Raw genomic sequence first — 26,573 nt, 5'->3', positions numbered from 1 at the left:
CATTGCAGCTTGCTACAACAAATTTTAATAATGCCACTGTCCACCTGGATATTTTAAGAGCAGTTTCTATGGTGGCTGCATGTGGCTAATTCATAATTAAAGGGAAACATGTCCTAATAGGCTATATATATATATTATATGCTAATACAAACAGCATTTGCCACAATGTCCTCTTTCCCCAGACCTTTTATCAATGGCTACTGAGCTATTGACAATATTGATTAGAGCCATTACCTCTATGTATGGATTTAGTCCTATTTAAGGGAAAAACATCACATTGCACACATTAAATGCTCCACTTCAGAACCTTGTGGAATGTAATACTGCCTTCAGGAAATACTCAGGTTTGTGTGTCCATTAGTCCATTGGTTGGTTAATTTTTCTCTATCTAGCCAGAAATTTGAAGGTAAGTTGTTTACCTGGAGCAACCTAACCTTGTTGGTTCCAAAATGCAAAGTCTATTTGTTTTTGCCAAAAGTCTATAAATTTCCCAATTTTGGTATCTAAGCACAGAATTGCAACTCTGACATTGCTACTCTCGCTGTCTGTCTGGTTTGGACTAAAGCAGGTGTCTTTCCAGGCACAATTTATAGACTCCCCTTACACTTCCTGAACTTTGAGCTTTACTTTTGGGCCAGTATGTTGGAATGTGCTGACTGGTCGTTCTGTCCTCAGCCGTATAATCCAACCACTATTGTTAATGGAGCAGCTGCTGGTTCCCATGTGTCCCTGGATGACTTGTTTTTTAGGGGAAAGTCCCTTATGTGACACCTAACTAGGTCTATGAACTTCTGTGTTTTCTTTACTTTGCACAGTTATTGAAAATCTGTGACCATCTGTTTTATGTTTTGCTTCTTACAGTTCAGGCACGCTCTAAGTGCCCAGTTCCCTGGTCTGAATTTAGATCTAACTGTGTCTTTCCTGGTGGAGTTCTGACATATTCATTGCATGGAGTTTTTAGTAGTCTAACATTATCCCCCTTTGTAGGCAGAGATGGGAGGTGGATGTTAGGTGGCTGACTAAGCAGTAGAAGCACATCACAGAGCAAGTCCCAAGCATGACCATATGTGTCCAGTATAAATGTATCTAGCTTAAATGTATACAGATGTGAGCACCTTTATTACTATACTCCATTGCATTTATATAGCCTTGGACTAATGGTCATTGGCAGATGTACTAGATGCTAAGGGAAGAATTGTACATTGATGCATATGTAGTGGTCAAAACAATGGCAATACGAATAAAAAGTCACATAATAGAACGTTGGGCCACCATGTGCGATTTGTATGGCCTGTATGTACTGCGGCATTGAGTCTACCAATGTCGGAAATTGAGAAGAAGGGATGACGCACCATTATTCTACTCACCAAACTGGTTAATGTTGTTGAAAATCACTGTCTCAAGTATCATTCTGGAACATTAAATAAATGATTGATTGTGTTAAGATATACTAACTGAGAAAGCCATCATATATGGATAACATCAGCGTCATGTTCATCAAACCATTGGCAGACAACACATGTTTTGTGGATGGGGGCATTGTCATCCTGGAAGAAATTCACAGCCCCACAGCATTATGGACCCACCACAACCAACAAGCACACAAGCTTGTTGAGTTCTTTAGGTTGATGTCACACATGCAGTTGATCGTTTTTGAAGAACGTAAGGAAGGATGATTCATATGACCATGTCCTTCATTGTCCGGCATTCCATTGCATGTGCTCTTTGTACAACTGAACTCACAAACATGCATTGCCTGGTGGGATGATGGTTTATGCACTGCAAAAAGTCATGATATTATGATCTGTGGAGTTCTGGTTGGACTTGTGCTACTTAGATTGAAATTTGCCGTCAATTCATCTGCAGTTGCTCACCTGTTTTGCTTTGTATATACTCCAGTATCATGATTTCTGTTCATTCATTTTAAGTGCACTGTTGCACTTTGATGATGTTTTTCCCTCAGTTGCATGCTGACCCTACACCTTAGACACCATTGCTCATGACTCCTTAATAACTTCAGCTCTTTTGGTCACTTGAGCTCCTGCAAATACAACAATCGCAGAGTCACTGAAGTCTTCTCTTGCAGCCATGCTAGCCATATAGGCCACCAGGGCAGTCCAATGTTTTTATACATGACCTCGACATTATGTAAGTGGAAACAGGTGATTTCTAAGGCTGTGGTTCTTACAAGGTGACCTCTCTGAGAATTGGCCAGATAAGTTCAATGGAGTGATAGATCCATGCGTCCAATCTCCTCAAATCTCTAGGGTGTGTTCCTCGCTTATAATGTGATTCTTATTTTCAGGTTGTGGTGGGCTGGAGCCACTGTCATCATAGTCACTGATGTGAATGAGTTCTTTGTACAGCGCTGCGGAATTAGTGGCGCTATATAAATAAATGATGATGATGATGATAGTCATTATTGATGTTTACCTACAGTATTTTAGATAACATGTGAAACGCGCATGGATGTGTTATATGTTAATGTTTAACATTTAATTTTTGCCTAATGTTATAATCTAGGTTTTCTTATTCTTTCTAATGCAGTAATCAAAAAATTGTATTAAAAAAACAAAGAGAGTTTGTTTTCTCCTTTTTATTCTGTAACTGTATCAGATTTTTATATGTACTGTATTAATTACTCATCATTAGGAGAGAGCCAGCTATTTTAGTTTAGTGTCTTTTTAGGTGTATGCACTTCAGAATATATGACTGTAAATTAACCTTTTCATAAGTTCACAAGTTACATTTCTTTACATTTATTATTTTTGTACCAGGTTTTCTTATTGACAAGGTTTCTGATATAAAATGTATTTTATTTTCTTTAAGGTCCTTTGGGGCCACCTGGTGATTCTGGCAGAGATGGGCTGCCAGGGTTTGAGGGACAGGCAGGACGCAAAGGGGATAGAGGTCTTCAAGGCCAACCAGGTAAGTTCTAACCTGCCCTTAAAGCTTGCATTATATATTTTATGTGTTCTTGTAATATATGTCTATTAGATTGGAAATAAGTGACCAAAATGTTAAAAGTATTGCTAATATAGTATTTGCTTTTCTTCAGCCTTTAATAGTGGGTCTGTTATTTGATTGGACAAAGTAACTGGAGATAGGCAAACATCACATACATATGGTATTGTAAACCATGAGGTTGTTATATAAAAGGTGTAGGCGGAGTATCCCTATCCAACACTAATTGACGTTAATTACGCTTCCTATAATTTAATGAGCTGGTCTGATTAACCCTCTATGTCACAGTTAAATGGGGCATATATTTTTTATATATTGTAAACTAGATTTATAAAATATATCAATTCCTAATGTGGTTCTATTACCAAATATTCATGTAAGATACATGTTTATGTGCACTTCTCACATGTCCCAGCAATGCCACAGCAGCCACTGTCACGGCATACTGGATCATTTAGTACCTCAGCAGCCACGAAAGTCTATGATTGCTGAGAAATTCTGTTAACAAATTGTCACAATAAAATCAGAAAGGAGCGTTACAATAGCACGGTAGAAAAGTTAGCTGAAATGTCACTGTGCAGGGAATGGCAGCTGCAGGTCTCTGCACAGAGTAAGCACAGCGAGATCAGCTGTCCAGGCTGTGTTCTGATTACACAATCTTCCTGTACATGGCCCCTTTAATTGTTAGAGAATGCTGGGCTGTATAGTCTTACTACCTCCCACTATATTTAGACCCCAGGGAAAAGGGTATGTAAGCAATAAAGAATATTAACTGTGTAGATACACTATGCACAGCAAGGTGGGGCAACACGGTGGCATAGTGGTTAGCACTTCTGCCTTACAGCAGCTGGGGTCATGAGTTCAATTCCTGACCATGGCTTATCTGTGAGGAGTCTGTATGTTCTCCCCGTGTTTGCGTGGGTTTCCTCCGGGTGCTCCGGTTTCCTCCCACACTCCAAAAACATACTAGTAGGTTAATTGGCTGCTAACAAATTGACCCTAGTCTGTCTGTCTGTGTGTGTTGTGTGTTAGGGAATTTAGACTGTAAGCCCCAATGGGGCAGGGACTGATGTGAGTGAGTTCTCTGTACAGCGCTGCGGAATTAGTGGCACTATATAAATAAATGGTGATGATGATGATATAACAAGTGTTATCCTTATGTGGACACTCCTTAGATATATGGTTAAAGATCTAAATACATAAATGCACATTTATGTTAACAAATTTATTAGTACTACCAGTCTCCCAAGTGCCCGGAGGTTGGGCATTTTACCTGTACATTTGATGTTGAAGATGCTTTAAATATATTTTTTTCAATGTAAAATAGGGTCAAGAGGGAACCAGGGTCCCCCCGGGCCTGATGGATTGCAGGGTCCTCCTGGTGCCCCCGGTTCAGGGTCTGTGGCTCATGGATTCCTTATAACCCGTCACAGCCAGTCAACAGATTCCCCAGCTTGTCCTCAGGGGACCACCTTGATCTACGATGGATATTCTCTTCTCTATGTACAAGGAAATGAAAGAGCACATGGCCAGGACCTAGGTAAGATACTTTTTGATGCAAAAGATTTAGGGTGCAGTACCTGGAGACTTGCTTAATGTGGTTGGATGATGAAAATATCGCTCATTCACCAAGTATTCAGAATCTGATCCAACAAGACTTATAAAACTAATTAGCCAGTGTGACTTGGTTATAGCCTATTCTAAAGCTTCTTTTGAAAGATTCAGGCCTGACAACCTACACAGTCCCACTGCAGTCTTACCTTTGTGATAGTGAGCGTTGTTAGCAATATGCTAGATTAAACCCTGATTGGCTGGAATCAACTAAAGGAAGTACTGGCTTATCTGTAACCAATCATATTCCTAGGCTGGAGAGTGGAACACACCATTAAGGGGGCAGGGTGCTGTCAGTTTAATATGCTTTCTATGAAAGAGCTTCTAATACCATCAACAAATATGTATATATACAAACTTCAGGAAATTATCAAAACTTAAGTAATTTGATATAAGGAATTAGGCGGCCTTATTAATTGTGGGCATCAAATTTCTGGCAATAAGTATATTTATGGACCTTGCAGACTAAGGGGTAAATGTATCAAGCTGAGAGTTTTTCGGCGGGTTTGAAACCCCAATCAGATTCTTGCTATCATTTATTAAGTACATTCTACAAAATGACAGCTAGAATCTGATTGGTTGCTATAGGCAACATCTCCACTTTTCAAACCCGCTGGAAAACTCTCAGCTTGATACATTTACCCCTAAGTGTCAGATAACAGAGTAGTAGATAAGTAGACTTCTCTACAATATTAAACATCTTGAAGATTTCCATCGATAGTATGTATTTATACATTTTAGCATGGGCGGATGGTCATTTTACTAAATATAATGATGTAGCCTAGTGCTACAGATTATACGCTCACCTACCCTCTTATATAACTTGTCTGATATGCTGAATCATCCAGCCACATCTTTTTATTTGCACTATGCTTGTCTTACTGAACTCTAATTGGGGAAAGGCTGATGTTATTGTAAGCCCCAGTTAAAAGATATTTGTTATTTCTATGAAGCATTAGAGTGATGCATTTGTAGACCTATTAAAGCATCTTTATTTTATTCCTTCAGGTACTGCTGGCAGCTGTCTTCGCCGTTTCAGCACCATGCCTTTTATGTTCTGTAACATCAATAATGTGTGTAATTTTGCTTCAAGAAATGATTACTCCTACTGGTTATCGACCCCTGAGCCAATGCCTATGAACATGGAGCCACTAAGGGGCAGAGAGATTCAGCCATTTATAAGTCGGTAAGGTTTTCTCCTTTACGTAAACATTTTTTTCTAAATAACTTCAGTTTGTTACATTTATATTGCCTTCCCCACTCCTTCCTCTTCTGTTATGAGACTGAAAGCATGGCTGTCGTCTACACGCTACTTCACATCAAACCGACAGCATATAAATAAACATATATTTAATTTACTCTGTGGGGTATATTTACTAAACTGCGAGTATGAAAAAGTGGAGATGTTGCCTATAGCAACCAATCAGATCCTAGGGCCTGATTCATTAAGGATCTCTCCTACCTCCTGTTTCCATCACTTTTAACTGCGCTCTCCAGCTACTCTGCTCACCGCCTCTCGGTCCCTCTGCCCTCTGTCTCCTCTCGCTTCTCTCCGCTCCCCTCAGTGACTCTCAACCTGTCATCTGTGCCCACCCTCTTGGGCCATAGTTACCTGCCTATACTTGCTTTTCCCCTCCCTCCCTCTCTTTCATGCTGTGCCTGAGCCCCCAGAGTTATAGTGCTTACTGTTACTTGTACTGTGCTGTTTCACCTTGTACTGTGCCATTGTTTGTACCTGTACTGCGCTACGGATATTTTGTGCGCCCTATAAATAAAAATTAATTAATTAATAATCTTAACTTGAGAAACTTCTTATTTCAGTCTCCTGGACAAAACCATGTTACAATGCAAGGGGTGCAAACTAGTTTTCTGTTAAATACTGACTGTTTTTTCATGTAGCACGCAAATACTTGATAGCTTATTTCTACACTGAAATTTAAAGTTGATATTTGTGTGCTACATGAAAAAACAGTCATTATTTAACTTATGTGCAAAACAGAATACTAATTTGCACCCCTTGCATTGTAACATGGTTTTGTCCAGGAGACTGAAATAAGAAGTTTCTCAAGTTAAGATCCTTAATGAATCAGGCCTATAGTTGTTATTTATTTAGTACATTCTACAAAATTACAGCTAGAATCTGATTGGTTGCTATAGGCAACATCTCCACTTTTTCAAACCTGCAGTTTAGTAAATGTACCCCTGTGTCATAGCCATGCAGTTCTTTTTTTAAATTCATCTCTATACGTGTCTGCATGAATCAGTATTAACGGGAGTTTGGACAGCCTGCGGAGATGGTATAAACCAAAGGCAGGAACTTGTGGCTCTCCACCTGTGGCAGAGGATGCTGGGACTTGTAGTTCCACAAGAGCTACAGGTTTGCCATCCTGTTTTAAACTTATAGCTGCTATAAATATTAAGTGAACATTAGGACTGAGAGGATTGATTTCATCAGTCAATGTCATCTATTCCTAGGTGGATTCATATCCTTAATATGCGTGTGTCAGTTTAGTACAGTGTTGGCTAACCTGTGACACTCCAGGTGTTGTGAAACTACAAGTCCCAGCATGCTTTGCCAATATATAGCAGCTTATTACTGGAAGGGTATGCTGGGACTTGTAGTTTCACAACACCTGAAGTGTCACAGGTTAGCCAACACTGGTTTAGTATCATGTAAAAAAAATATTGCATTGGTCTCTGTGAAATCTATAGTAACATGTAAATTTCTGTAGTATAACTACCTCGCAGAAAACAAAATAATAGTCATCTGTAGTAACATGTTTCTGACCAGGAAGTGCTACATTCAGTCTGGGGAAGATCTTGGCAGTGATTAATTCTGGCACCATTATCATGCATTGGAATTCTACCCAACTACTTCCGGATTCAAATTGAACATATTGTTAGTCACCTTTGTCAGCATATGAAAGAAACATTGGTGTAGATGAATTGTTTGGCATACAATCCAGCCATGCTGTTGATGTACATAGCCAGGATATTAATAAGTACCTTAAGCCAAGCCACTCCAAAGTGCATGTAAACAAATCATGCAATATCACTCCTTGTAAGATCTAAACAAAATGTGGAACACTGTGTCCTGCAAATCATGTCGTTTCAGTTTACATCTCCCATACAATGGTTTTTGGATTGTATAGCAAACTCCTTAATGACGGGAAGGCAGCTTTAATTAAAGAGATAGCACAATCTGCCACTCAAGATGGCTATGCAAATGCCAGGGACTAGCTGGCATCTGTAAAACATGTTTAATTGGTGTGGAATCTGTCAGAATTGTGTTCTGCGTCTCTGTGTCTACACAATATGTTTCTTTACACTAGGATGCTCTATTTCCTTTTATATTCTATTAAGTCCAGGATTTGGGTTCAAAAAATCAATAGAATTTCACTGATATTTTAAATGACCAATCCACAGAAAACTTTGAAGAATTGTTGTGTTTTGTGGTATAATATATTTTATCTCTTGTAGTGGTTGGCGTTGAAGCATGTTTACAGACTTTCTTTCAATCTTCCAGGTGCTCGGTTTGTGAAGCTCCTGCCATGGTGATTGCTATTCACAGCCAAACCATTCAGATTCCATCATGCCCACAAGGCTGGTTTTCTCTTTGGATTGGATACTCATTCATGATGGTAAACTTTAAACCACTATGTTTTAAAGGGGAACCCTACCCATAGCGAATTCCCATCATCCAGGCATGCCCACCAGGAGCAGTAGAAAAATAGGGGGGGGGAGGTCCTACCTTTGACCTCCGCTCTCAGCATTGACCCACAGAGTTGTGTTCTCCAAGCACAGAGAACCATTGAATACTGGATAGTACAAAGCACTATTCAAAACTTCTATATAGCTGATTGGACAAATGATGTCTGTCACTAAATATTAATTCGGTAACTTATGAGTAGTACTACTATACAATGGTCCTCTATGCCTGGATTACTGAACTCTATGGGGGCTGTACCCTTTCTACTATTCAGGGGAGGGGCATGTTTAGGGTGGAGGGTTTATCCATTATATACATTCTTCTCTCTGTACAGTTTGTCATAGTAATGCTTTGGCTGCCATGATACAGATGGAACTTGATTACTTTAGACAAATTGTTAGCTCCAGTGCTACTCTAACATAAAAGTGGAGATCTGTCCATTCACAAAATCTTCTGTGTGAATGCCTCATGGCTAGAAGTATCTGGTGCCCTCAGTAATCGGTCCCCAGTAGTTCTGTTTGACTGAAAGAATTCAACTCCTTCTGGATAGCATTGTGCTAAGTTCCTGATCATGTAAAGCAAAGAGTAGGTTGTACAACATTAACTTCATATTTAGTGCCAAATTTCCATGGTGTGTCTGTTTTCCTTATGCAATATAACTACTCAACCTAAGTGTTTCTGCACCAAAGAGGAGGAGCCATCTTACAGTCCCCACCCACTTCAATACTTCAGTGACTATAAGCATAGCTTATGGTATACTTGTATTAGTCATATAAGATACAAGGTGCTTATGTATTGGGCAGAGGCAGGTTCAGACACAGAACTTCCATAGCATCACCTGAAAGTGAAAGTTGCTCCCTACCCATATCTGTTCCCAGTACTTTCATTTATATAACTCGTCTGATTAAGGTGTGGTAACTGCTTGATACACCAGTAGACATCCCTGTTCATCTATTCAGAGCTCTAATTTAATAAGGATGCCCATCTTATTTGAAAACAGACTTAACAGCGTAACATAATCAATAGAATAGGCTAGCATGGGATGGGAGGCAGTCTGGAGTGAGTACAGTATTTCATTATTTATTTCCATCTATCTTTACAGTTACAACATGATAAATTATTTTTAGCCCACTTTCAGATTTAAACATCCTTTGGCAGTGTTAACAGAGAACTCCTGTCTTTATAAACATTTCTCCTGTCCTGTCTTCTTCCCTAAATAGTAGTACCGTAAGAGTTCCTCCATCAGCCTGTCAGTCCCCCTAACTCCTTTAGCCGCCTATGTCTACAGACTCTAGAGATGTAAAGAAGACAATGGTAATAGGAAAATCAGGATTAAACATCATTGTATTAAAATGAAAGGTTTATATTTACAGTGAGTGCTCTGATGTCTTGAAACCACTAAAACGAATCAGTTGTAAAAAAAAATCCAATGTGTACTATGCTGTAGAATATTAATATTTTATAAACAAAAGTCACAGTGTTTGCATAGAATATTGACTGTATACTTTTGTCCTTCCCTAGCATACAAGTGCAGGCGCAGAAGGCTCCGGACAAGCTTTAGCATCTCCTGGCTCATGCTTAGAGGAATTCCGCTCCGCTCCTTTCATTGAATGTCATGGTCGCGGTACCTGCAATTACTATGCTAATTCATATAGTTTCTGGCTGGCCACCGTGGAAATGGCTGAAATGTTTAGGTAGGACAATGCATAAATTATGGTACCAGAAGTGTGGTTTAAACAATATCTGCTCCTTCCCTCATTCCTTGTCTATTAGTGACTCAGGATATATGCGGTAGGTAGGTAGCCATCACTTCCACACAGTACCCACACAGTACACTACATTGCTCCTTTGCTTTGTATCGTGGACAAGAGTCTTCTACTGAGCCATGATTAAAGGTCACTTGCACACAACTAACCTTCAACTTTTGAAACACACATCAATTGCTGTGTAGCATCAGTTTGATTACCCTAGGTCAGTCTTTAAAATACTTTTACCACTACACCAATGGCCCAAAATGACAGCTCTGCTTATGCTGGGTCTGGTTACAGCGTTTAGATGCCTTATGCAAACAGCTGCAGGATTGAATTGTTGGCAACAATTAAAAACATTACCTGAAAGTCATGCCTATTAAAACTTTATAGCGCCACTCCGCCCATTACTGTAAACTTGCACACTGTTCTCTTACCTGTTCGTTGCAGATTCATTTATGTCTGGAATAAGTCACAAGAGTGATGGCTATTGGGACTGTTTACAGTCCTTTCATCACGTTTGCACATATTAAATGGTGCAAAAATCATAAAGTAGTGGCTGAAACTGATCTATGGCACATCTGGGGGCATGTAAAAATCAAGTTATTTTGCTGTGGTACAGCGACTCAACGGCCACTAAAATGAATCTTAATCCTAAATGTGCCATCTTCACCCCTAGAAGCTCATTTACAGATCTTGTTTTTGTATCTGGGATTAACACCAGGGGGTATATTTACTAAACTGCGGGTTTGGAAAAGTAGACATGTTGCCTATAGCAACCAATCAGATTCTAGCTGTCATTTTGTAGAATGCACTAAATAAATGAAAGCTAGAATCTGATTGGTTGCCATAGGCAACGTCTCCACTTTTCCAAACCCGCAGTTTAGTAAATCTAGCCCCAGGAGTGTTATCCTGGCTAGCCCACATTCACTAAGCTTATGAGAAGCCGCAGAATTTTGCTTCCATACAATCGCCACCATCTTTACATGATATCCATAGAATTACATGTACGAATGGATGCAGTTGGCACTTGTCAAAAGGGAAAAAAACTACATTTGTGAATACATAATGAATTAAGACTTCAGAAGTTTATTTGTTTCTCAATCTTTTCCTTAAATGATTTTATTACTTTTTATTGGAAGTTTCAGAAACTTGGGAACATCATCCCCTCCTCCCCTTAACATTAACAGTTACATAGTGATGACATGACAAACATGTAGGATTTATTAAAATATTATTATTTTCTTTCTATTACCAGTAAACCTCAGTCTGAAACACTCAAGGCCGGCGACTTAAGAACACGAGTCAGTAGATGCCAAGTATGTATGAAGAGGACGTAACATTTTGGAGAACTGGCTACCTGTGGAAGAAAGCTTAGGTCTGAATTGTCCTTTGTGACAATGGTGCTACTGTGTAGATAAAGCAAGAACCAGATACTGTTTTAAACAAATTCAAATGTACCTCACCAAAGTGCCATATTGAGGATTGTCTGGTGCAATTTAACGAATGGACTGAGAAAAAAGATTAATCTCTTTCAAGAGAGAAACCTGAGTTTTGGCGAGGATCACATGAAGTTTTTTTTTTCCCACTATCAAAATGGCACTTTTTTTTATCAGCTATACGAAGAAACGCACTGAGTATGTTTAAAATAACAAGGCTGCAGTTTTGAAAAAAACATTTTTTTTTCATGGTGCTACTAACCCCTCCGTATTCTGAGTTTCAAAATATTAAAATGCTAAGCTTATTTCTCTTTGTAAGTAATGAAATGTGTATATTGTGTAAAACACTTTTTTTTTTTTTCCTTCGTTTATCCATAAAATTATTTAGGAAAATACAAGTATAAAATCACATTCTCAGTTCACAAATGTATAAGAATGATATTCATAATATATGCAACAGTATTTTCTATATATTTTAAAAATTACAATGCTTAACTCCTGCATCAGCATACTACTGACTGTATAGCTTGCATTCCCCCCCCCCCCTTTTTTCAATTGGACTCAATTTTGGCAGTATGTCTTAAGTATGTCTGTAGCCATGACAATTTTATTGTTTATACCGGCACCATGCAATCCCGTTTCATTTGGATATTTTTTATGTTTTGTTTTTGTACACTGAACATGTGATATAATTAGCCATATTCTTTATAACATTTTAAATAAAATACACACAACAGACATTCTAAATATGCTAGTTATAACTATCAAAAGAAGCCCTTTCAGGAATCACCAAAGTATTTACACATATGAAAAGTGTCATGTATATTATTGAAACTAGCGTGAATGAAATAAAGAGAGATTGGCTATATCAGTATTTCATTTCTGGTCTTCTTGTGAGAAGGAATCCAAAGATTGAATTCCCAAGAATGCGTAGGAATATTTTAATTTCAAATTGTAGCAATATACTCTTATTTTGTATAAGCTTTGTTTAATAGTAAGGGTTATTTTGTTCATTTCATGTGAAATAATAAATTTGTTGTTACATAAATGTTTATAAAAGTTAAATGTGTATTCTAACCTGAACAATTGTTCAGATGACTACAATTTCCACGTTTATAACCATCGGAAATTATCACGATGTAGGCCCAAAAACTGCCGTTTATGCATGTAAATTTGTGTACATTAATGTACATGATTTAGTAATGTGTATTTTATTGTCTATATGGCTTATTCTTATGTCAAGCAAAATGTGTTTGTTTTAGCTGTAAACTGTTGTTTTTATGGTTTCAGTATATTTTTAGACTTCAATTTAGAAGTGACCCTCACTTTGAGGGGAAAAACAGACGTATATATAGAGTACTTGGCTACGTTGGGATTCTGACCAATGACGTTATTAGGTGAGGTTTTGTAAATATGTATAATCTTTGCTATAATGAATTATTCTGTTAAGCAGGTGATCTGAAATGTGGACATCACCTTCACTATGCTAATCTTAATAAACTGTGCTGGATATTAAGTTACATTCCTTTTTAACAGACTAGTTGTCATTATCAAAGGTTAGTACAGACAATGAAATCCGAGTAAGCATTTTAATGATGCAGAATGTTAAAGAACAACTGTTCCTACATATCACTATAAACAATTTGAAGTTTCATATTTGATATGTTTCTGATCACAATTTAGAGTTTATACCTTCACTGGTTTTTTGTTTTGGTTATTTGAATGTGTGACTGTTATAGCAATATATCAATCCGTATAGCTCATATCATTTCCAGCTAATGACCTAACATTATTGTTTGGAAAACTAATTTCCAGAAGAGGGCACTATTGTTTGATAAAAGAAACAGCATGTTTCCCATTAGTTGTGAGCAGGAAAACTGTAAACACGTTAGATTTACGCAGAAACAATTGCGTAATATGGACTTTTAAGATGATCAATATATAACAATACAATCTATATCCTACTTTATTACACTGAAATCACCTGCTGGTTTCAGGACCACTATGTTGTACGTTGGGATAGATCTTTAACGTATTAAATAAAGGATTGCTTTTCTTAAAACCTGAGCAAACTTCATAAAAATGCTTCCTAGACATGATGGTACCGAGACGAAGTTGTCCCGAGATATGTTGCAGTACCGTTAACTATCCGGAACACGGAGCCGTGTCTGTATCAGGTCTCCGCCTATTGTGACTATGTCCCGCCACGCTGTAGAATAGTTTATTTGGGGTTTGCTACAAGATCCATATCAGTGGGTTGGAGCATTTACCACCATTCAACATCTTTCATCATGCACAGTGGTGGATAAGGTTCTCCAATGCTCAATATAGCTGTATGACGAGAGTGAATACTCTGCATCTCCAGGATTAAGCCCTGCAGTTGTGTTTATCAAACCTGCCTGGGTAACAGACGTTTCAGATGGCCAGCAAGATATTAGCCTGAAAAGGCTTTTCCATTTTTTTGATTGGACCTTGTATCTGTCCCCCAGATCTCATTGGAACTATTTAATCATTATCACATAACCTTTCATCCATTTACAGCAATTAGCAGCAGCCTAGAAGGTAACTTCTTAACCCTAACTAACCTTAAACTATTAATTTGCAAAAAAAACAGCCTCCCTGTGTTTCATGCCAGGTGTTCCGTTATTCCACCTGCAGAACCACTGGTTTATACTAATAATTATAACAGCCATATTTTATGTAGCACAGGTGTTGAGCAAGTGGAAATCTCTGCTCATCAGTCATTCCCCCACCTTTTTTTTGATATCTGACAATATTTTGCTGATGATTTTTTCTTATCCATCATTTCCATTTAAAATATATGTTTTACCATTCCGTATTGGTTCCCCATTTTATTCTGGGGGACATTAATTCCTCTACATTGTTTTGTATCTCCGTATCTTTACCACACCACTGTAAATGTTTCACTTATATCCTCCATCAAACACTTCTATAAAGTTTTTCCCCATATATGTAAAATAGTACCCAACTATTGTCAGTGCACAAAGACTTCTGGCCAAAATTCTTTATATTGACTTTGTAGCTCTGTCAACAAGAGCATGCTCCTGACCCAGAGATGACCAGGTAGGAGGAGGAACGGAATGTTATAAAAAAAAAACCAAAAAAAACAAGCATGAGCAGACCAAAGTCCAAAAACACCACCTTTCTTCAAAGCCTTTCCAAAAGAGAAACCGCTATAAAGACAGGTTAGTGCGATTACAGTAAACTAGCCAAGTTGTGTTGCTTTTTATTTGCACGTCTATTACTGGGTGACATATGTATGTGATGTAGGTCTGGAATACTAATAAATGTATTTGTTTACTTTGAGTCAGTAGGAATATTCACCATTATTTACAGGAACAAATAATACCATATAACAAGGAACAAAGTATAATTGACAACTAAAGACAACTTCGCTATCTTTTGACAGTTTTGACGGGTAGTAATACTGAGGTGCAGTGACCATAAGGTCAAAAACAAAGGCACTAAAACACTAATCATATTCTACCTAAATATATGCCACAGAATTTCCTCTTCCACTCACTGACAGACATTATGACAGGTAATTGAATGTGTAGGCTAGGTTAGACGGTAAACACATTTGACACTGATACATAAACTGATTATTTATAAACTGGTATGTAATAGAAGCGCTTCGTTCTGCTTTAAGCTGATCAGGAGCAGTGTGACTTGTATCAGCACTATTTGGATTTTACTGTTTTGCTGTGGTTTGTATACTACTGGAACTGTAACCTCCTCAAGTACTAGTAAAATTATTCCACTTTCACACTGCCGCCCTGGCACTATCCCAGGTCTATGAACTGAGGCTATTGCCGGGTGACAGTGCAGGACACCCCAGCAAATTCCTGGCTAGACTGTTCACACTGAACACGGGTCTCCCTGCCAACATTGCAAGAGGAGCTTTGATTGGCTCCTCCTGTTTTGTTTTTTTTAACTTTTCAATAGGTTTCGGTGAGACCCGGGTTGAAAAACCCAGGTCTCATCATAATCATCATTTATTTATATAGCGCCACTAATTCCGCAGTGCTGTATAGAGAACTCATGCACATCAGTTCCTGCCGCATTGGAGCTTACAGTCTAAATCTCCTAACATACATACAAACCGAGAGAGACTAAGGGCAATTTAATAGCAGCAAATTAACCTACCAGTATGTATGGGAGGAAACCCACGCAAACACAGAGAACATACAAACTCCACACAGATAAGGCCATGGTCGGGAATCAAAGTCATGACCCCAGCGCTGTGAGACAGAAGTGCTAACCACTGAGCCACCGTACTGCCCACACCATTCAGACTTGAGGCTACCTGGGTCGGACTTTCCAGAAGACCCGGGTCTAATTCCTGTGTCAACCGACCCTGGTAGATGCTTCTGGACCCGTTCACACTGTGCCTCGACCCAGGTCACCGGGGCTTGCCCCGGCAATAACTCCTAAATCAAAAACAGTTTACCTTTGGCAGGGCAGTGAAGTAAATACCTTCATTTCATATGCATTAGACTGAAAAATATAAAAATGGGAGGGGGGCAGGGAAGGTGGTTGGGAGACCCTTTTACACCAAGAGAGGACTGGTAAATCTACTTTGCACACTAACGATTACCGCTAATGTTATTTAGCTGCTTACATCTAAGATCTTGACAAATCAATGTGCTTCCATTTACTTCCTCGACTGTCACCACCACCAGCATTACCCAAGAACCACAACTGGTAACAAGGTATAATAGAATGGTGATGGAAATAAATCTTTAACAGTCTGTTCCTTATGAAATACATAAAACAGTAACTTTGCAGTAGTTTTCCTGTATGTTGATCATTTGTCAAACAAACAATATGTAAGCTCACCCATTATAGGACAATTCCATATCTGAATAATCACCATATTCCTACCACTACCTTCCGTTTTGTGAAAAATGTGTAAGGATGGTGGCTGCATCTACTAGAAACTCTCAAATACTAAAAAACAAAAATTTAAACATTTTCATTTGTAGTTATCTACAATTTCATGGAACAATTCCTTTTTCACATACGTTGTACAGTCTGCTTACAATGAAGCTTTATAGTCTCCAGGAATAATAAAAGCACTGATAAAAAGGTAAATCACAAGTTTTGTAACATATTAAAAAATTAAGCAGCAATATTTATTGTATTAAAAAGGGAAGAACAATACATTAACACCCAATAAGCTATGCTAAAAATCTGGTAAAAAACAAACAAAACAGTTTTTCACATCTAATAATGTGATCTAATTTAAAATAGTTATATACAGGGTACATATTGAAATAAATTACTTGACAGATGCATGAAGGAGGGAAAAATATAATAAACAGTACCAACCATGTTTTATTCATTTGTACAGACAAAATAACTTTCCAATATGAAATTAAAATTTACAGGACACACAATTCTTCCATCATTGGTAAATGTTATACTATACAGCAGCATTAACTGACAGCTGGAAGATATTATCTAGTCATATGCTTCACATATTCCAAAGTCATGTCCCAGCACAATACTGAATAAATTAGTTTCGTTTGTAAACTAAGATTGCATATTTTATGCTGTACCTGTTTAACTGACATTTAACAAACCAAGGTTGAGGTTATCCATTTTAAGATCTAAGAACTGGCAGCTGCAAGATCACATAAGTAATAAAAACAAAAATTGGATTTATGGCATCAAGAAAATGATTTAAATCCATATAAAAGCTCATGTTATTCAAATAAACTGTGGCATTTAAAGGAATACCTTTATTTTAATCATATACACAGCATGTATTCTCTTACTGGATAATAGATTTAGTACATTAAAGAGAAGGTTTATACTGCATACCCATTTTGAAGGCCTTGTAAGTTCATATATATATATATAAAAAAAAAAAAAAAAAAAAAGGTGTAAATATAGCAAATGTTAAAACATAACAAATGGACAGGTTTGGTAAATAAATAAATTAAATCAAGTGTTGGGATATGCATGTCATTTGCAATGTTGGCAATTTAGCCAATCGTTTCATAAACAGAATTACATTTACACCAACACTTTCCCACCCAAATCGCAGATAAGCAAGATGGTATCTATCCCTTTCCCTTACTACATGGTCCCCAAACGCACAAGATCAGCTTTAGCCAGGATTCGCTCAGCATCCCACTCACTTTTTCATTTTTTCCTCCATTATAGAGAAAAGAAAAAATAAAGCAGAATGTAACATTAATAAAAGTATCAACACTGGCCATAAAGAAGTATACACATTAATGACAGGGAAGGGGGGGCAGGTTTGTGTTCCAGAAAACAGTGTTTAGTCACAAAAATCACTATAACTGGAGGGGCATAAGCACAATCTAAATGGTGCAGTAACACCCTTAGGGAGGGAGGGGGTAACAAATTAAAGAAAAGTTTACAAGTTATCATGCAACACAATACTTATATTTTAGGTACATTGCCCGTAGTCTAAAAGCAACACAGTATCCATTAGTGTCTTGTTAGGTCTCCTTTATTTGCTGTGGTGCCATAATTAGGATTTAAGTTTTTACACTCTTGTCATTCAGAGGGAACACAAATCTATAATAAAACTAAAAGGATGTGAATGGAACTCATCAGGGAGAATAATAAGATATGTTAATTTTTACCTTGCACATGCCAGAGATTAAAACAAATTAGTGAAAGTAATACTGTACCTTTTGCTTAATGCTAAACAAAATGAATATCATCTCTTACAGGAAGGGACAATAGTGCAGCAATCTATAAAGGTAGGGTGCATAATGTAAGGAATGCCAGAGAAAAATAATTTACGTACCATAGACAATGTATCTTTGTTCATTGAAAGGAAGTTTTCTTCCATAAAGTAGATATAATATACATAGACTTTGACTTAAAAAAATTAAACTTTCAAAATATTTCTCAACTTTACATATTTAATAGTTTGCTTTGTACCAGAAAATTAGAACTCATATAGATCAACAAACAAGCTGAAATTTTTCTATCCTTTAGAGAATGTCCTTAAAGCATAGATTTAAACTCTCACAGGTGCTACCTTAGCACTTATATTAAATACACGAGGAGCAGGTCTGGGGTATAAAATGGCAACAAGGTGCAACATGGAAGCAGTCTGTCAACCATTTTACAAGTCAGAGCCGCTTCATAAAAACACAGCAATATCTCATATGCAATTTGTAAAACATGCCATGAGAAGTCCTCTTTTTCCTCACAAAAATAAGTATGTCGAAAAAGAAAAATAAGCTTCCTTTGCCAACACATTAATATAAGCTTTAAATAGCTGTACATTTAATTTGTGTGGGAGCGCAAGTTCATGTCCATATGAAACAACACGGATTCACGCAGTGTCTCTCTGCATTCTGTCTTGCAGTCACCTTACAGCAGAAAGGCTGGGGTGACAGTCTTCTCTATGGTTCCCATGGCAGCACAATCTGTCTCTGGAAAATAAAACACAAATAAGTCAATTAATGCCAAACAATGAAATTGTACAAAATGTAAAAATGCAGTCTTTCAATGTTCACCTACCGCTTACAAGGTTAAATGGCGATACCTGTTGAAAAATTCAATGCATGTGTATGTACGGGATTATATTTAAAGGAGATAAAAAAAAATGTAAGGACAAAAACTATTACAACATAAAATAAACACTATAAAGTTTTGACAGCTTAAATTCAGGCTTCTTTAGGTCTACAAATGGGGTTCAGAAGGTTTTAAAGCATAAATGAAGTCTGTACTGTGAATTCTCTGTGACATTCTCAGAAAAGCAGATCCATTCCAACAAAACATGTTTACTAGATGTAGCTTAAAGGATCATGTGATCAGCCGCCTGTTATTCAGCTTTTTGCCAGTAGCCATTCACTCAAAATATGTGATAAGTGACTAATGAGAAAGAGTTTTGTCTTTAATACTAATTCCTTTTAACTGTGCCTGAAAACACATACAAATACTGCAAAGACCATAACTAGTTAACAGATATTACTAATTAATTCAAGTATAAGATGGTGCACAGGTTGAGCAACTCAACTTGCCTAACAGTTTACAAAACTTGGGAGAGTTAATGGCTAATTGTTTTAAAGATAATGTCCCAATACATTTCTCCTGCAAAGGTTATTTGATTAAGTTTAATGACGATCAGTTTGCCCAACAAAAATGGGTCTTTGGGCCTCATGACTATATAGCTTATTGAATGCATTATCTACACTACACAGTGGGAAGTAAGCACAGAGTATGAATGAAAAGTGGGTGTGACTTTGGGTACATTGATCCCTATGTTAATTTCGCCTGCAATAGGAAGCAGTGAGACCAAGGGCTATGGATAGTCAATGCACCTGCAACAGCCCCAAATTAATCAATTTTTGCACTGGGTAAAGACTATCTGTTTCTAAAAAAAAACAAAAAAAAAAACAACAGGTTTTGAAAATATTGAAATACACTTAACTAGCAATCAGACAGATAATAGCAGTCTGTGTCCTACATCAGAAGAAAGTTCTCATCGGAATGGTTTGCTGTGGGCTACGGAACATTTGTGCACATAGGGCTTATTTAATAAAACGGTGCTCTCTGATTATTTAGCAAAGTAGGCCTCCATACTAGCATCTCTCTGTGCAGACAGACGTTGACCGTTAGGCTTGATGACTAACGCTGCTCGACAATGCAAAAAACGAAAAAGGGAGGGAAGGGACATGTAGATTAAAACATTTAAAACCAGAATGTGCCAAATGATGGATCAAAGCATTAGTGTTTATAATTGTGTCCCAGATAAGGAATGTTAGAGCTCGTTTACCCATGTATTGGGAAAAGCCACCCTTCAGACAGGTTTTTGGGATTTTTTTTTAACAAGTGGTTTTCATGCATTGCACCAACAAATTGTGCAAGCACGCGTTAACAGAAGAATAGGGCATGTCATGTTCTAACATTTTAAACATGGCATTCAAATTATTTTTTCAGGCAATAACTGTACATTGGTGCAGAGGAGTTTATAGCTTTTTGTAGAACTTTCCAAGGAAGTTTTTAACAAAGTACTTTGCCAAAAACAAAAATGTAAATAGAACTGACAGTGATGTCTGCAGCATTTTTCCCCCTGAAGAATAAGTCTACTAGACACTCAATCCAATATGATTTGCATCAGAAATGTTCTCAGGTCTTGAATGAAAAACTGTTCTATGAATGAAAGACATGACATTCTTGAGGCAAAGACAGGGAGTTTTTCTATGACCATAGTTCATTAGAATATAGACAACTAAAATAATGAATCTACTCAAATCAGTATGATTTGTCTCCGGAACAGTCCATGGAAACATATCGCCTCAGTGTTCTGACTGAAAAGTCTGCTCATTTTCCAACAAAGGTGCGGATAAAATGAGCGGAGATATCTAACGTAAATGGCAGAAATGTGCATCTGAACATCTAGGTGATGTTTGGCAGCACTTCACGCTGAACTGAATCTCTGTCCCTCAGAACTCAATATTTAAAAGGCTAATTCACTTTTTAAACAATATTTTAAGTAGCCCTCTGTTACCTTCCTTGAACTGTGGAAGTCCCCATATTTTTCCTCTGCACTTTTAGGGTCACCGATTAAGCTGTTGAAAGTCCCAATATCCGAATAGCAAGAGCCTGTGTCTGCCGCATCACTAAGAAGCATCAGGTTGTGCCACTCAAAAGATCCTGTGCAACTATTATTGATTAGATAGGATTACATGGTCGGCGGTGGGGCGGGTTGAGGCTCTGTTCTGGCCTCTGGTACTCTACAGCACAGAGAAAACGATCTCCAGAGGAAAGATCCCAATAAAAATAAAAAAAAGTGAAACTTGTCTAGCTGTTTTAAAGTCAGAAGCTATGAAAAGAATGTTAATGAAAGTTTATGCAGAGGCTCAAATTATATGAATGTTTGACGGTAACCCTTATAGCCACTGTACACTTGATTGTCCCTAATGAGCCAAAGCATAAAATGAAAACAGACAAGAGTAAACTGGCCTTGCTACATCTACCATCAGAAAACTAGGCACATCTAAGATAGAACAGTTCTGGGCACAGTCACTACTTTAGTGTGTATTCAATCAATACCTAGGACAATGTAAATGCTATTTCCCAGGAACAGAGCCTACTCTAGTAAGAGAGAATCTAATCTAATCACAGAAGTGCTCCCCAGCAGCTATTCAGTCACAGGGACTCTGTACAATGTTACACACCGAAACTTTGATCCAGCTGCTGTGCACCTTGTAATTTCCCCAGCAACTGGTTACGACATGGCCAGTTATATAGTCTTGTTGAAACAATATGCTCAAATATCTGCAGTACTATATGGTTAACTAAATTGCTAGAGACCAGTCTGCAGGGCAACATCCCAACTCAAATATAGAGAGAGGTTTGTGTAGACAGAATAAAAGTTACAGTAATTAGAAAAGGAAAAACAAATAACACACAGACTGCTTACTAGATGTTACCTTCATATCATTCATGTACGCTGCACCTTAAAGTTGTGACCAGAAGTTAAACATTAGAATTTAAGTTTATGATAGAAACAAATTGTGATTTGCTGTGTTTTGCTGTTACAAACCTTTTCTGAAGGCAGAACATTTCAGGCAGTCAGACCTGGAGAAATCAATGCTGACATAAGCCCCACTTTCCACGTTTCTGCTTCCATTTTGGTGCTGACTGCAAGCTGGTGATGTAGATTCACAGATACCATCATGCATGCTTAGAGCAATGTAATTTAAACCATTCTGAAAACCTGTAGAAGAGTTTTTGGACATTTTTTTCTCTTGATCGCAACTACTTTCATCAGGTTTCAGCCAAACGTTGTCAAAAGAGGCAGAACTGTGTCTTTTGCCACTTTCAGTAAAGCAAGAGGAAGAAGTGGTTACTGTGCCGGCAGAGGAGAAAGTCTCGGAGCTGTGCCTCCGCCTTCCCTGTTGATCTGCACGGATAACCTTAGGACCAACTACAGGTTCAGACATGGGATTGAGAACAGGGGGGAATCCACTGTTAAACGAGGACATATCACCAATGCACAGCTGATTCACAATAGATGACGGACTATCCAACTTTGTACCACTTTCAGTTTCGTTAGGAAAAGGCCTCGGAGGAGTCATTGCCATATTAAAAGTCATTGTGGTGTAGTCATCGTTCCTATTTGTGGTGCTGACACAGGCTGTACCGCATGGGAGCTTGGCATATTCAACACTGGGCTGAATTCTAGAAATACTGGTGCATGAATAAGAAGAAATATCTGTTAAAGAGTTAGGCAACTCTGTGGTGGCTTTTGGAGACTGTACATCAATATCTACACTCATGTAATCAGATAATGGAGATTGTCTATGGTCACAACTTGAGCCCAAAGAGGATGGTGAGCCTTCTGCAGACAGAGAATATGGAGTACTACTTGCTTTATCACTGAAGTCAATATTTATATATTCGCCGGGACTAATAGGTTCAGCTGAATTTGAATGATCAAAAAGTCTTGGTACCGTACTGCTCCCTCTCATGGCCAAGGTCAGCTTGGTTGGCCTCATAGCCTTAACTTGTTCATCCATTACACTGTTGGAAGATTTTAACTCAATCTTTGATATGCCATTGGCATCTCTGTCCTTACAAACATCCGTCACATTTTCCATACCCAATTTTCCAGGAGAGGACATGGGAACATATTCATTGTTATCACTGCTGTGCTTTGATGAACTTTTAAAGCTTCTGGGTAAAGAAAAATAAGAGCTGAAGCCCCTGGAATTACTTACATTAGAGTCAGTCTGTTTAACAGTTACATTGCTTCCATAAGACATGTCCATGTACTCACCATTAGGGACTCTCTCTTGGTTACCTTTAGAAAGGCTTACGATCACTGAATTTTTAACAGGTGAACCGGCACTTGGAAACATCATCATATACCCTTTTGAATCCACCTGAGAAGGAAACCTAGAAACTATTTGTTTTGGTGCTGAAACACTTTTAGGCGCCATTGGCAAATAGTCATTGTCATATGAAATAGAAGGCATCATTGGCATGTAGCCATCATCCTTTGCTTTACTCCTGCTTTGGTTACAAACAGAATCAATACCATTAGTATAATCCTCTGGATGATTGCTGTCTTTCAGCTTTGGTGATTCAGAATAGGCAAACTGCTTGTTAATCTCTTCAGAGTCTTCATCTAAGGAAACAGCAGCCTGTGACTTCTGCTGTAGTGTGGCATTGGTGGGTTTGGTTAAAGAGTAGGTTCGTTTTCGAAAACTTTTGTCAGCCTCCATATAATCATCCCTTGCAGTGGGGTTGCTTTTTGAGCTCATTGACATGTAGTCACTTAGAGTATTTTCTTCTTGTATTGGTGGGGTATTACCTAGGGAATCTGGAGTATTACTCCTTACACGAAAGTACCTGAGGTCACCTGGACTTGAACCATATTCATCTGAGGAAATAAAGCCACCATCACTTGGGGATCCACAGATAGAACTGGAAGGTCTAGTCAGGGTATCAGAGGCAGACCCATGGCCACTACTTGAACACACACTTATTGGGCTTGTAGCTGATGGAAAATGAGAGACTGGAAGAGATGCAGATCTTGAGTGGTAACCAGAATTAAAGGGTGCTCTGACGTACCTCCCAGTACCTTCCTGTTTACCAAGGTTTATCCGTGCAGTGTTTAAATGGATCAAGCTCCCAGTCACTGACCTGAAGGGTCTTGTCATTGTACCTTCACCCTCACTGGAGGTTCTAAAGCGGTAAGAGTTGCTTTTTGTAGCAGGGGGAGTACCAGTCACACTCTCAGTCCTTGATCTCCTTTGCAAGCCTGTTTGGCTGGGAGGCAAATTGCCCAAGTACCTTCTGGTGGTGATAAAAGAGATAGGATTGGTACCAGAGGACTGGCTCTTGCTTCTTGGTCTGAACTCTGGGTAAGCCTTCAAAGCTTTCATGGTCTCCAGAAAAGTCTCATGCATATTTTGAGCCACAACACAGTCATCCACCTGCATCCACAACTCACCAGCCCCAGTGGATGAGGAGCGTCCCACCTCTATGAAGAAGTAGTTCTCAGAGTGGCCGCACCTTCGGATGTTCATGAGCAGCAGGTGGACACAGGCCACATCGCAGTTCAGCTTGACCAGGTGGACGGCCTTGTTGGACAGACACAGCCGGTACACGCCGGACAGGTTCTTGGTCTGGCCCAGTCCCCGGGGCTTTACATTCACCTGCCAGACTTCCTTGAACACCGGGCCGGTCCTCAGCCCCCCGTAGTTGTCCTCCAGCTCCTCGCTGTCCAGACACAACTTCTTGTTCTCATTGATGAGCTCGCTGAGGGCCTGGTACCAAGAGTCCTGGTCCTGCTCGCTCTCCGCCACCATGGCGAAGTACTCGTCCTTGGTGTACAGGGCCAGCAGGTGCTTGTTCTTGGCATCAGCCCTGCGGCTCACGGTGAAGCACTGCGAGAGGAAGATGACTCTCTTCGGGGAGCAGCCGGCACCGCCGCCCGGCCGCTGACCACTCCGGAATTTCTTCTCGTTATCGTAGTACTCCAGCCGGGCGGGACCCAGGTGGCTGTGACTCCGCAGCACGAAGTAGCGCTTGTGACCGTGCTTCTGCTTCCTCAGGTAGCCGCGCTTCCTCACGTCCTCCTCCCCCGGCTGCCCGGGACACACCGCCGGCTGCGACTCGCAGACAGATTCCTCCTGCACTTGCGACAGGGTCGGGCCGGACAGTCGCCGGTAGCAGCTCTCCTCCGTGCAGGGCTGAGGGGGAGCCGGGGGCAAAACCTTCATAGCTGCCCGGCCGGTTCTGTCCTCCTCGCAGTTGAGGACACCCTCCATGAAGGGATGGGGAGCCCCAAGGGCTGCTCTCTCCGCTGCGGCTCCCGGCGTACCGAGGGAACCGGCTCTACCTCCTCCTTCAGTGAATGAATTAAACAGTGTGGCCGCACTCCAGAGCCTCATAGAGCGGACAGTGAAGGGCTACAAGTCGGGCATGGCCGGGACTGAGGAGACGACTATCTCCGGACCGTCGGTCAGTACGGGGCAGCGGGTCCTCTCGCTGGACACATTCACCGCAGACAGACTAGAGCGGGGGAGGGAAAGCGGCACGGCGAAAACAACACGTGACTCCGCCCGCCTGCGTCACCTAGACACTAACCGCCTACCATGGAGGCACGGTCACTATCTATCAATGACACAAATTTCCACCAATCGCATGGAAGTCCTGCGAAAACATCCAGCAGAATGGGCGTGGAAACTGCTCAGCGAGTATCTCCCCTCCCCTTTTTTTTTACTCACGCTTTGATGTAAACAGCGACTTGATTGGTAAGTACGGGGGGAGGAGCGCGATACTCTTCTAATAGACATACAGTAGTAACAGGCGTGGCCAAGGCGGAGCTTACTGTAGAGCGATTGGCCAAATCCAAGAGTAGTTACGGTTTGGCATGTAGTGATTGGTTGATCCTGGTGTCTCTCTGTCCTTCCTTCGCAGTGGGCGGGAGTTACCGCCTAGTTGTGAGGAGAAGTAAACAACAGTCTGGGGAGCGAGGGCTGCAGAGGGGATGGGAGCTGGTTGCAGAGGGAGATGAGATGTCAAATACAATCTGCCCAACAAATGGTTGCGGCGCTGCGTGTGCAGTACATGTGCCCTACTGCTCAGTATCCATCACCAGTGTCTGCGCTGCAGTAAGCTGGTACCGCTGGTGCGGCAATCTGCCCTACATCATCTTGTACATAATATTATAGTGTAAGAGTGTGCACCGCAGTGTCTGTGCGGGCAGCTGCTGTATGGCTGTAACGTTTAATATGTCTGTATTTGATTGTAAAATGAGCCAGACATGTCTATATTTTGTCTTGCTGCAGCGCATGCATATAAAGCACATGCGTTCTTGTAGTCTGACAGCAGCTTCAGGTCGTAACATTGCATACGTTTAAGAGGTAAGCATCTTAGCCCTCAGCGCAGGTGTGTGTGTGTATATATATATATATATATATATATATATATATATATATATAATATGTGTATGTATATATATATATATATTACACACACACACATGTGTATATATATATATATATATATATATATACACATACATACATACACACATATACACAAACACACATGTAGAGAGCGAACACT

At 39.4% G+C, this 26,573-nt stretch overlaps 2 protein-coding genes across 2 annotated transcripts in view; one reads left to right on the top strand and one right to left on the bottom strand.

Moving 5' to 3' along the window:
* The window catches only part of COL4A5 (collagen type IV alpha 5 chain), a 144,317-nt gene extending 131,972 nt beyond the window's left edge, over positions 1-12,345 (top strand). Inside the window, exons 46-51 of the mRNA XM_075184344.1 lie at positions 2,830-2,928; positions 4,292-4,504; positions 5,584-5,761; positions 8,102-8,216; positions 9,806-9,978; positions 11,291-12,345. Of these exons, the coding sequence (XP_075040445.1) occupies positions 2,830-2,928; positions 4,292-4,504; positions 5,584-5,761; positions 8,102-8,216; positions 9,806-9,978; positions 11,291-11,372 (860 nt within the window). The 3' untranslated portion in view covers positions 11,373-12,345. The remainder of the gene's footprint in view (positions 1-2,829; positions 2,929-4,291; positions 4,505-5,583; positions 5,762-8,101; positions 8,217-9,805; positions 9,979-11,290) is intronic.
* Positions 12,346-16,811: 4,466 nt separating this feature from the next.
* IRS4 (insulin receptor substrate 4) lies at positions 16,812-25,581 on the bottom strand. Its single transcript, XM_075184343.1, has 2 exons — positions 22,036-25,581; positions 16,812-18,916 (listed from the first exon to the last, which is right to left on the bottom strand). Exons 1-2 carry the CDS (start codon positions 25,391-25,393, stop codon positions 18,855-18,857), a joined length of 3,420 nt encoding a protein of 1,139 aa, XP_075040444.1. The 5' UTR covers positions 25,394-25,581; the 3' UTR covers positions 16,812-18,854.
* Positions 25,582-26,573: the final 992 nt, after the last annotated feature.

This window comes from Mixophyes fleayi, chromosome 9 (assembly GCF_038048845.1).
Source record: "Mixophyes fleayi isolate aMixFle1 chromosome 9, aMixFle1.hap1, whole genome shotgun sequence".
Taxonomy (NCBI): domain Eukaryota; kingdom Metazoa; phylum Chordata; class Amphibia; order Anura; family Limnodynastidae; genus Mixophyes; species Mixophyes fleayi.
This window is presented reverse-complemented; position numbering and strand designations above follow the sequence as displayed.

Excerpts from the sequence above, each read along its gene's own strand:
- IRS4 (XM_075184343.1), bottom strand. The coding sequence starts at position 25,393 with ATGAGGCTCTGGAGTGCGGCCACACTGTTTAATTCATTCACTGAAGGA. Across the intron at positions 18,917-22,035 it reads ATGTTCTGCCTTCAGAAAAG|AGACAGATTGTGCTGCCATG; the intron begins GTTTGTAACAGC and ends TTTATTTTCCAG.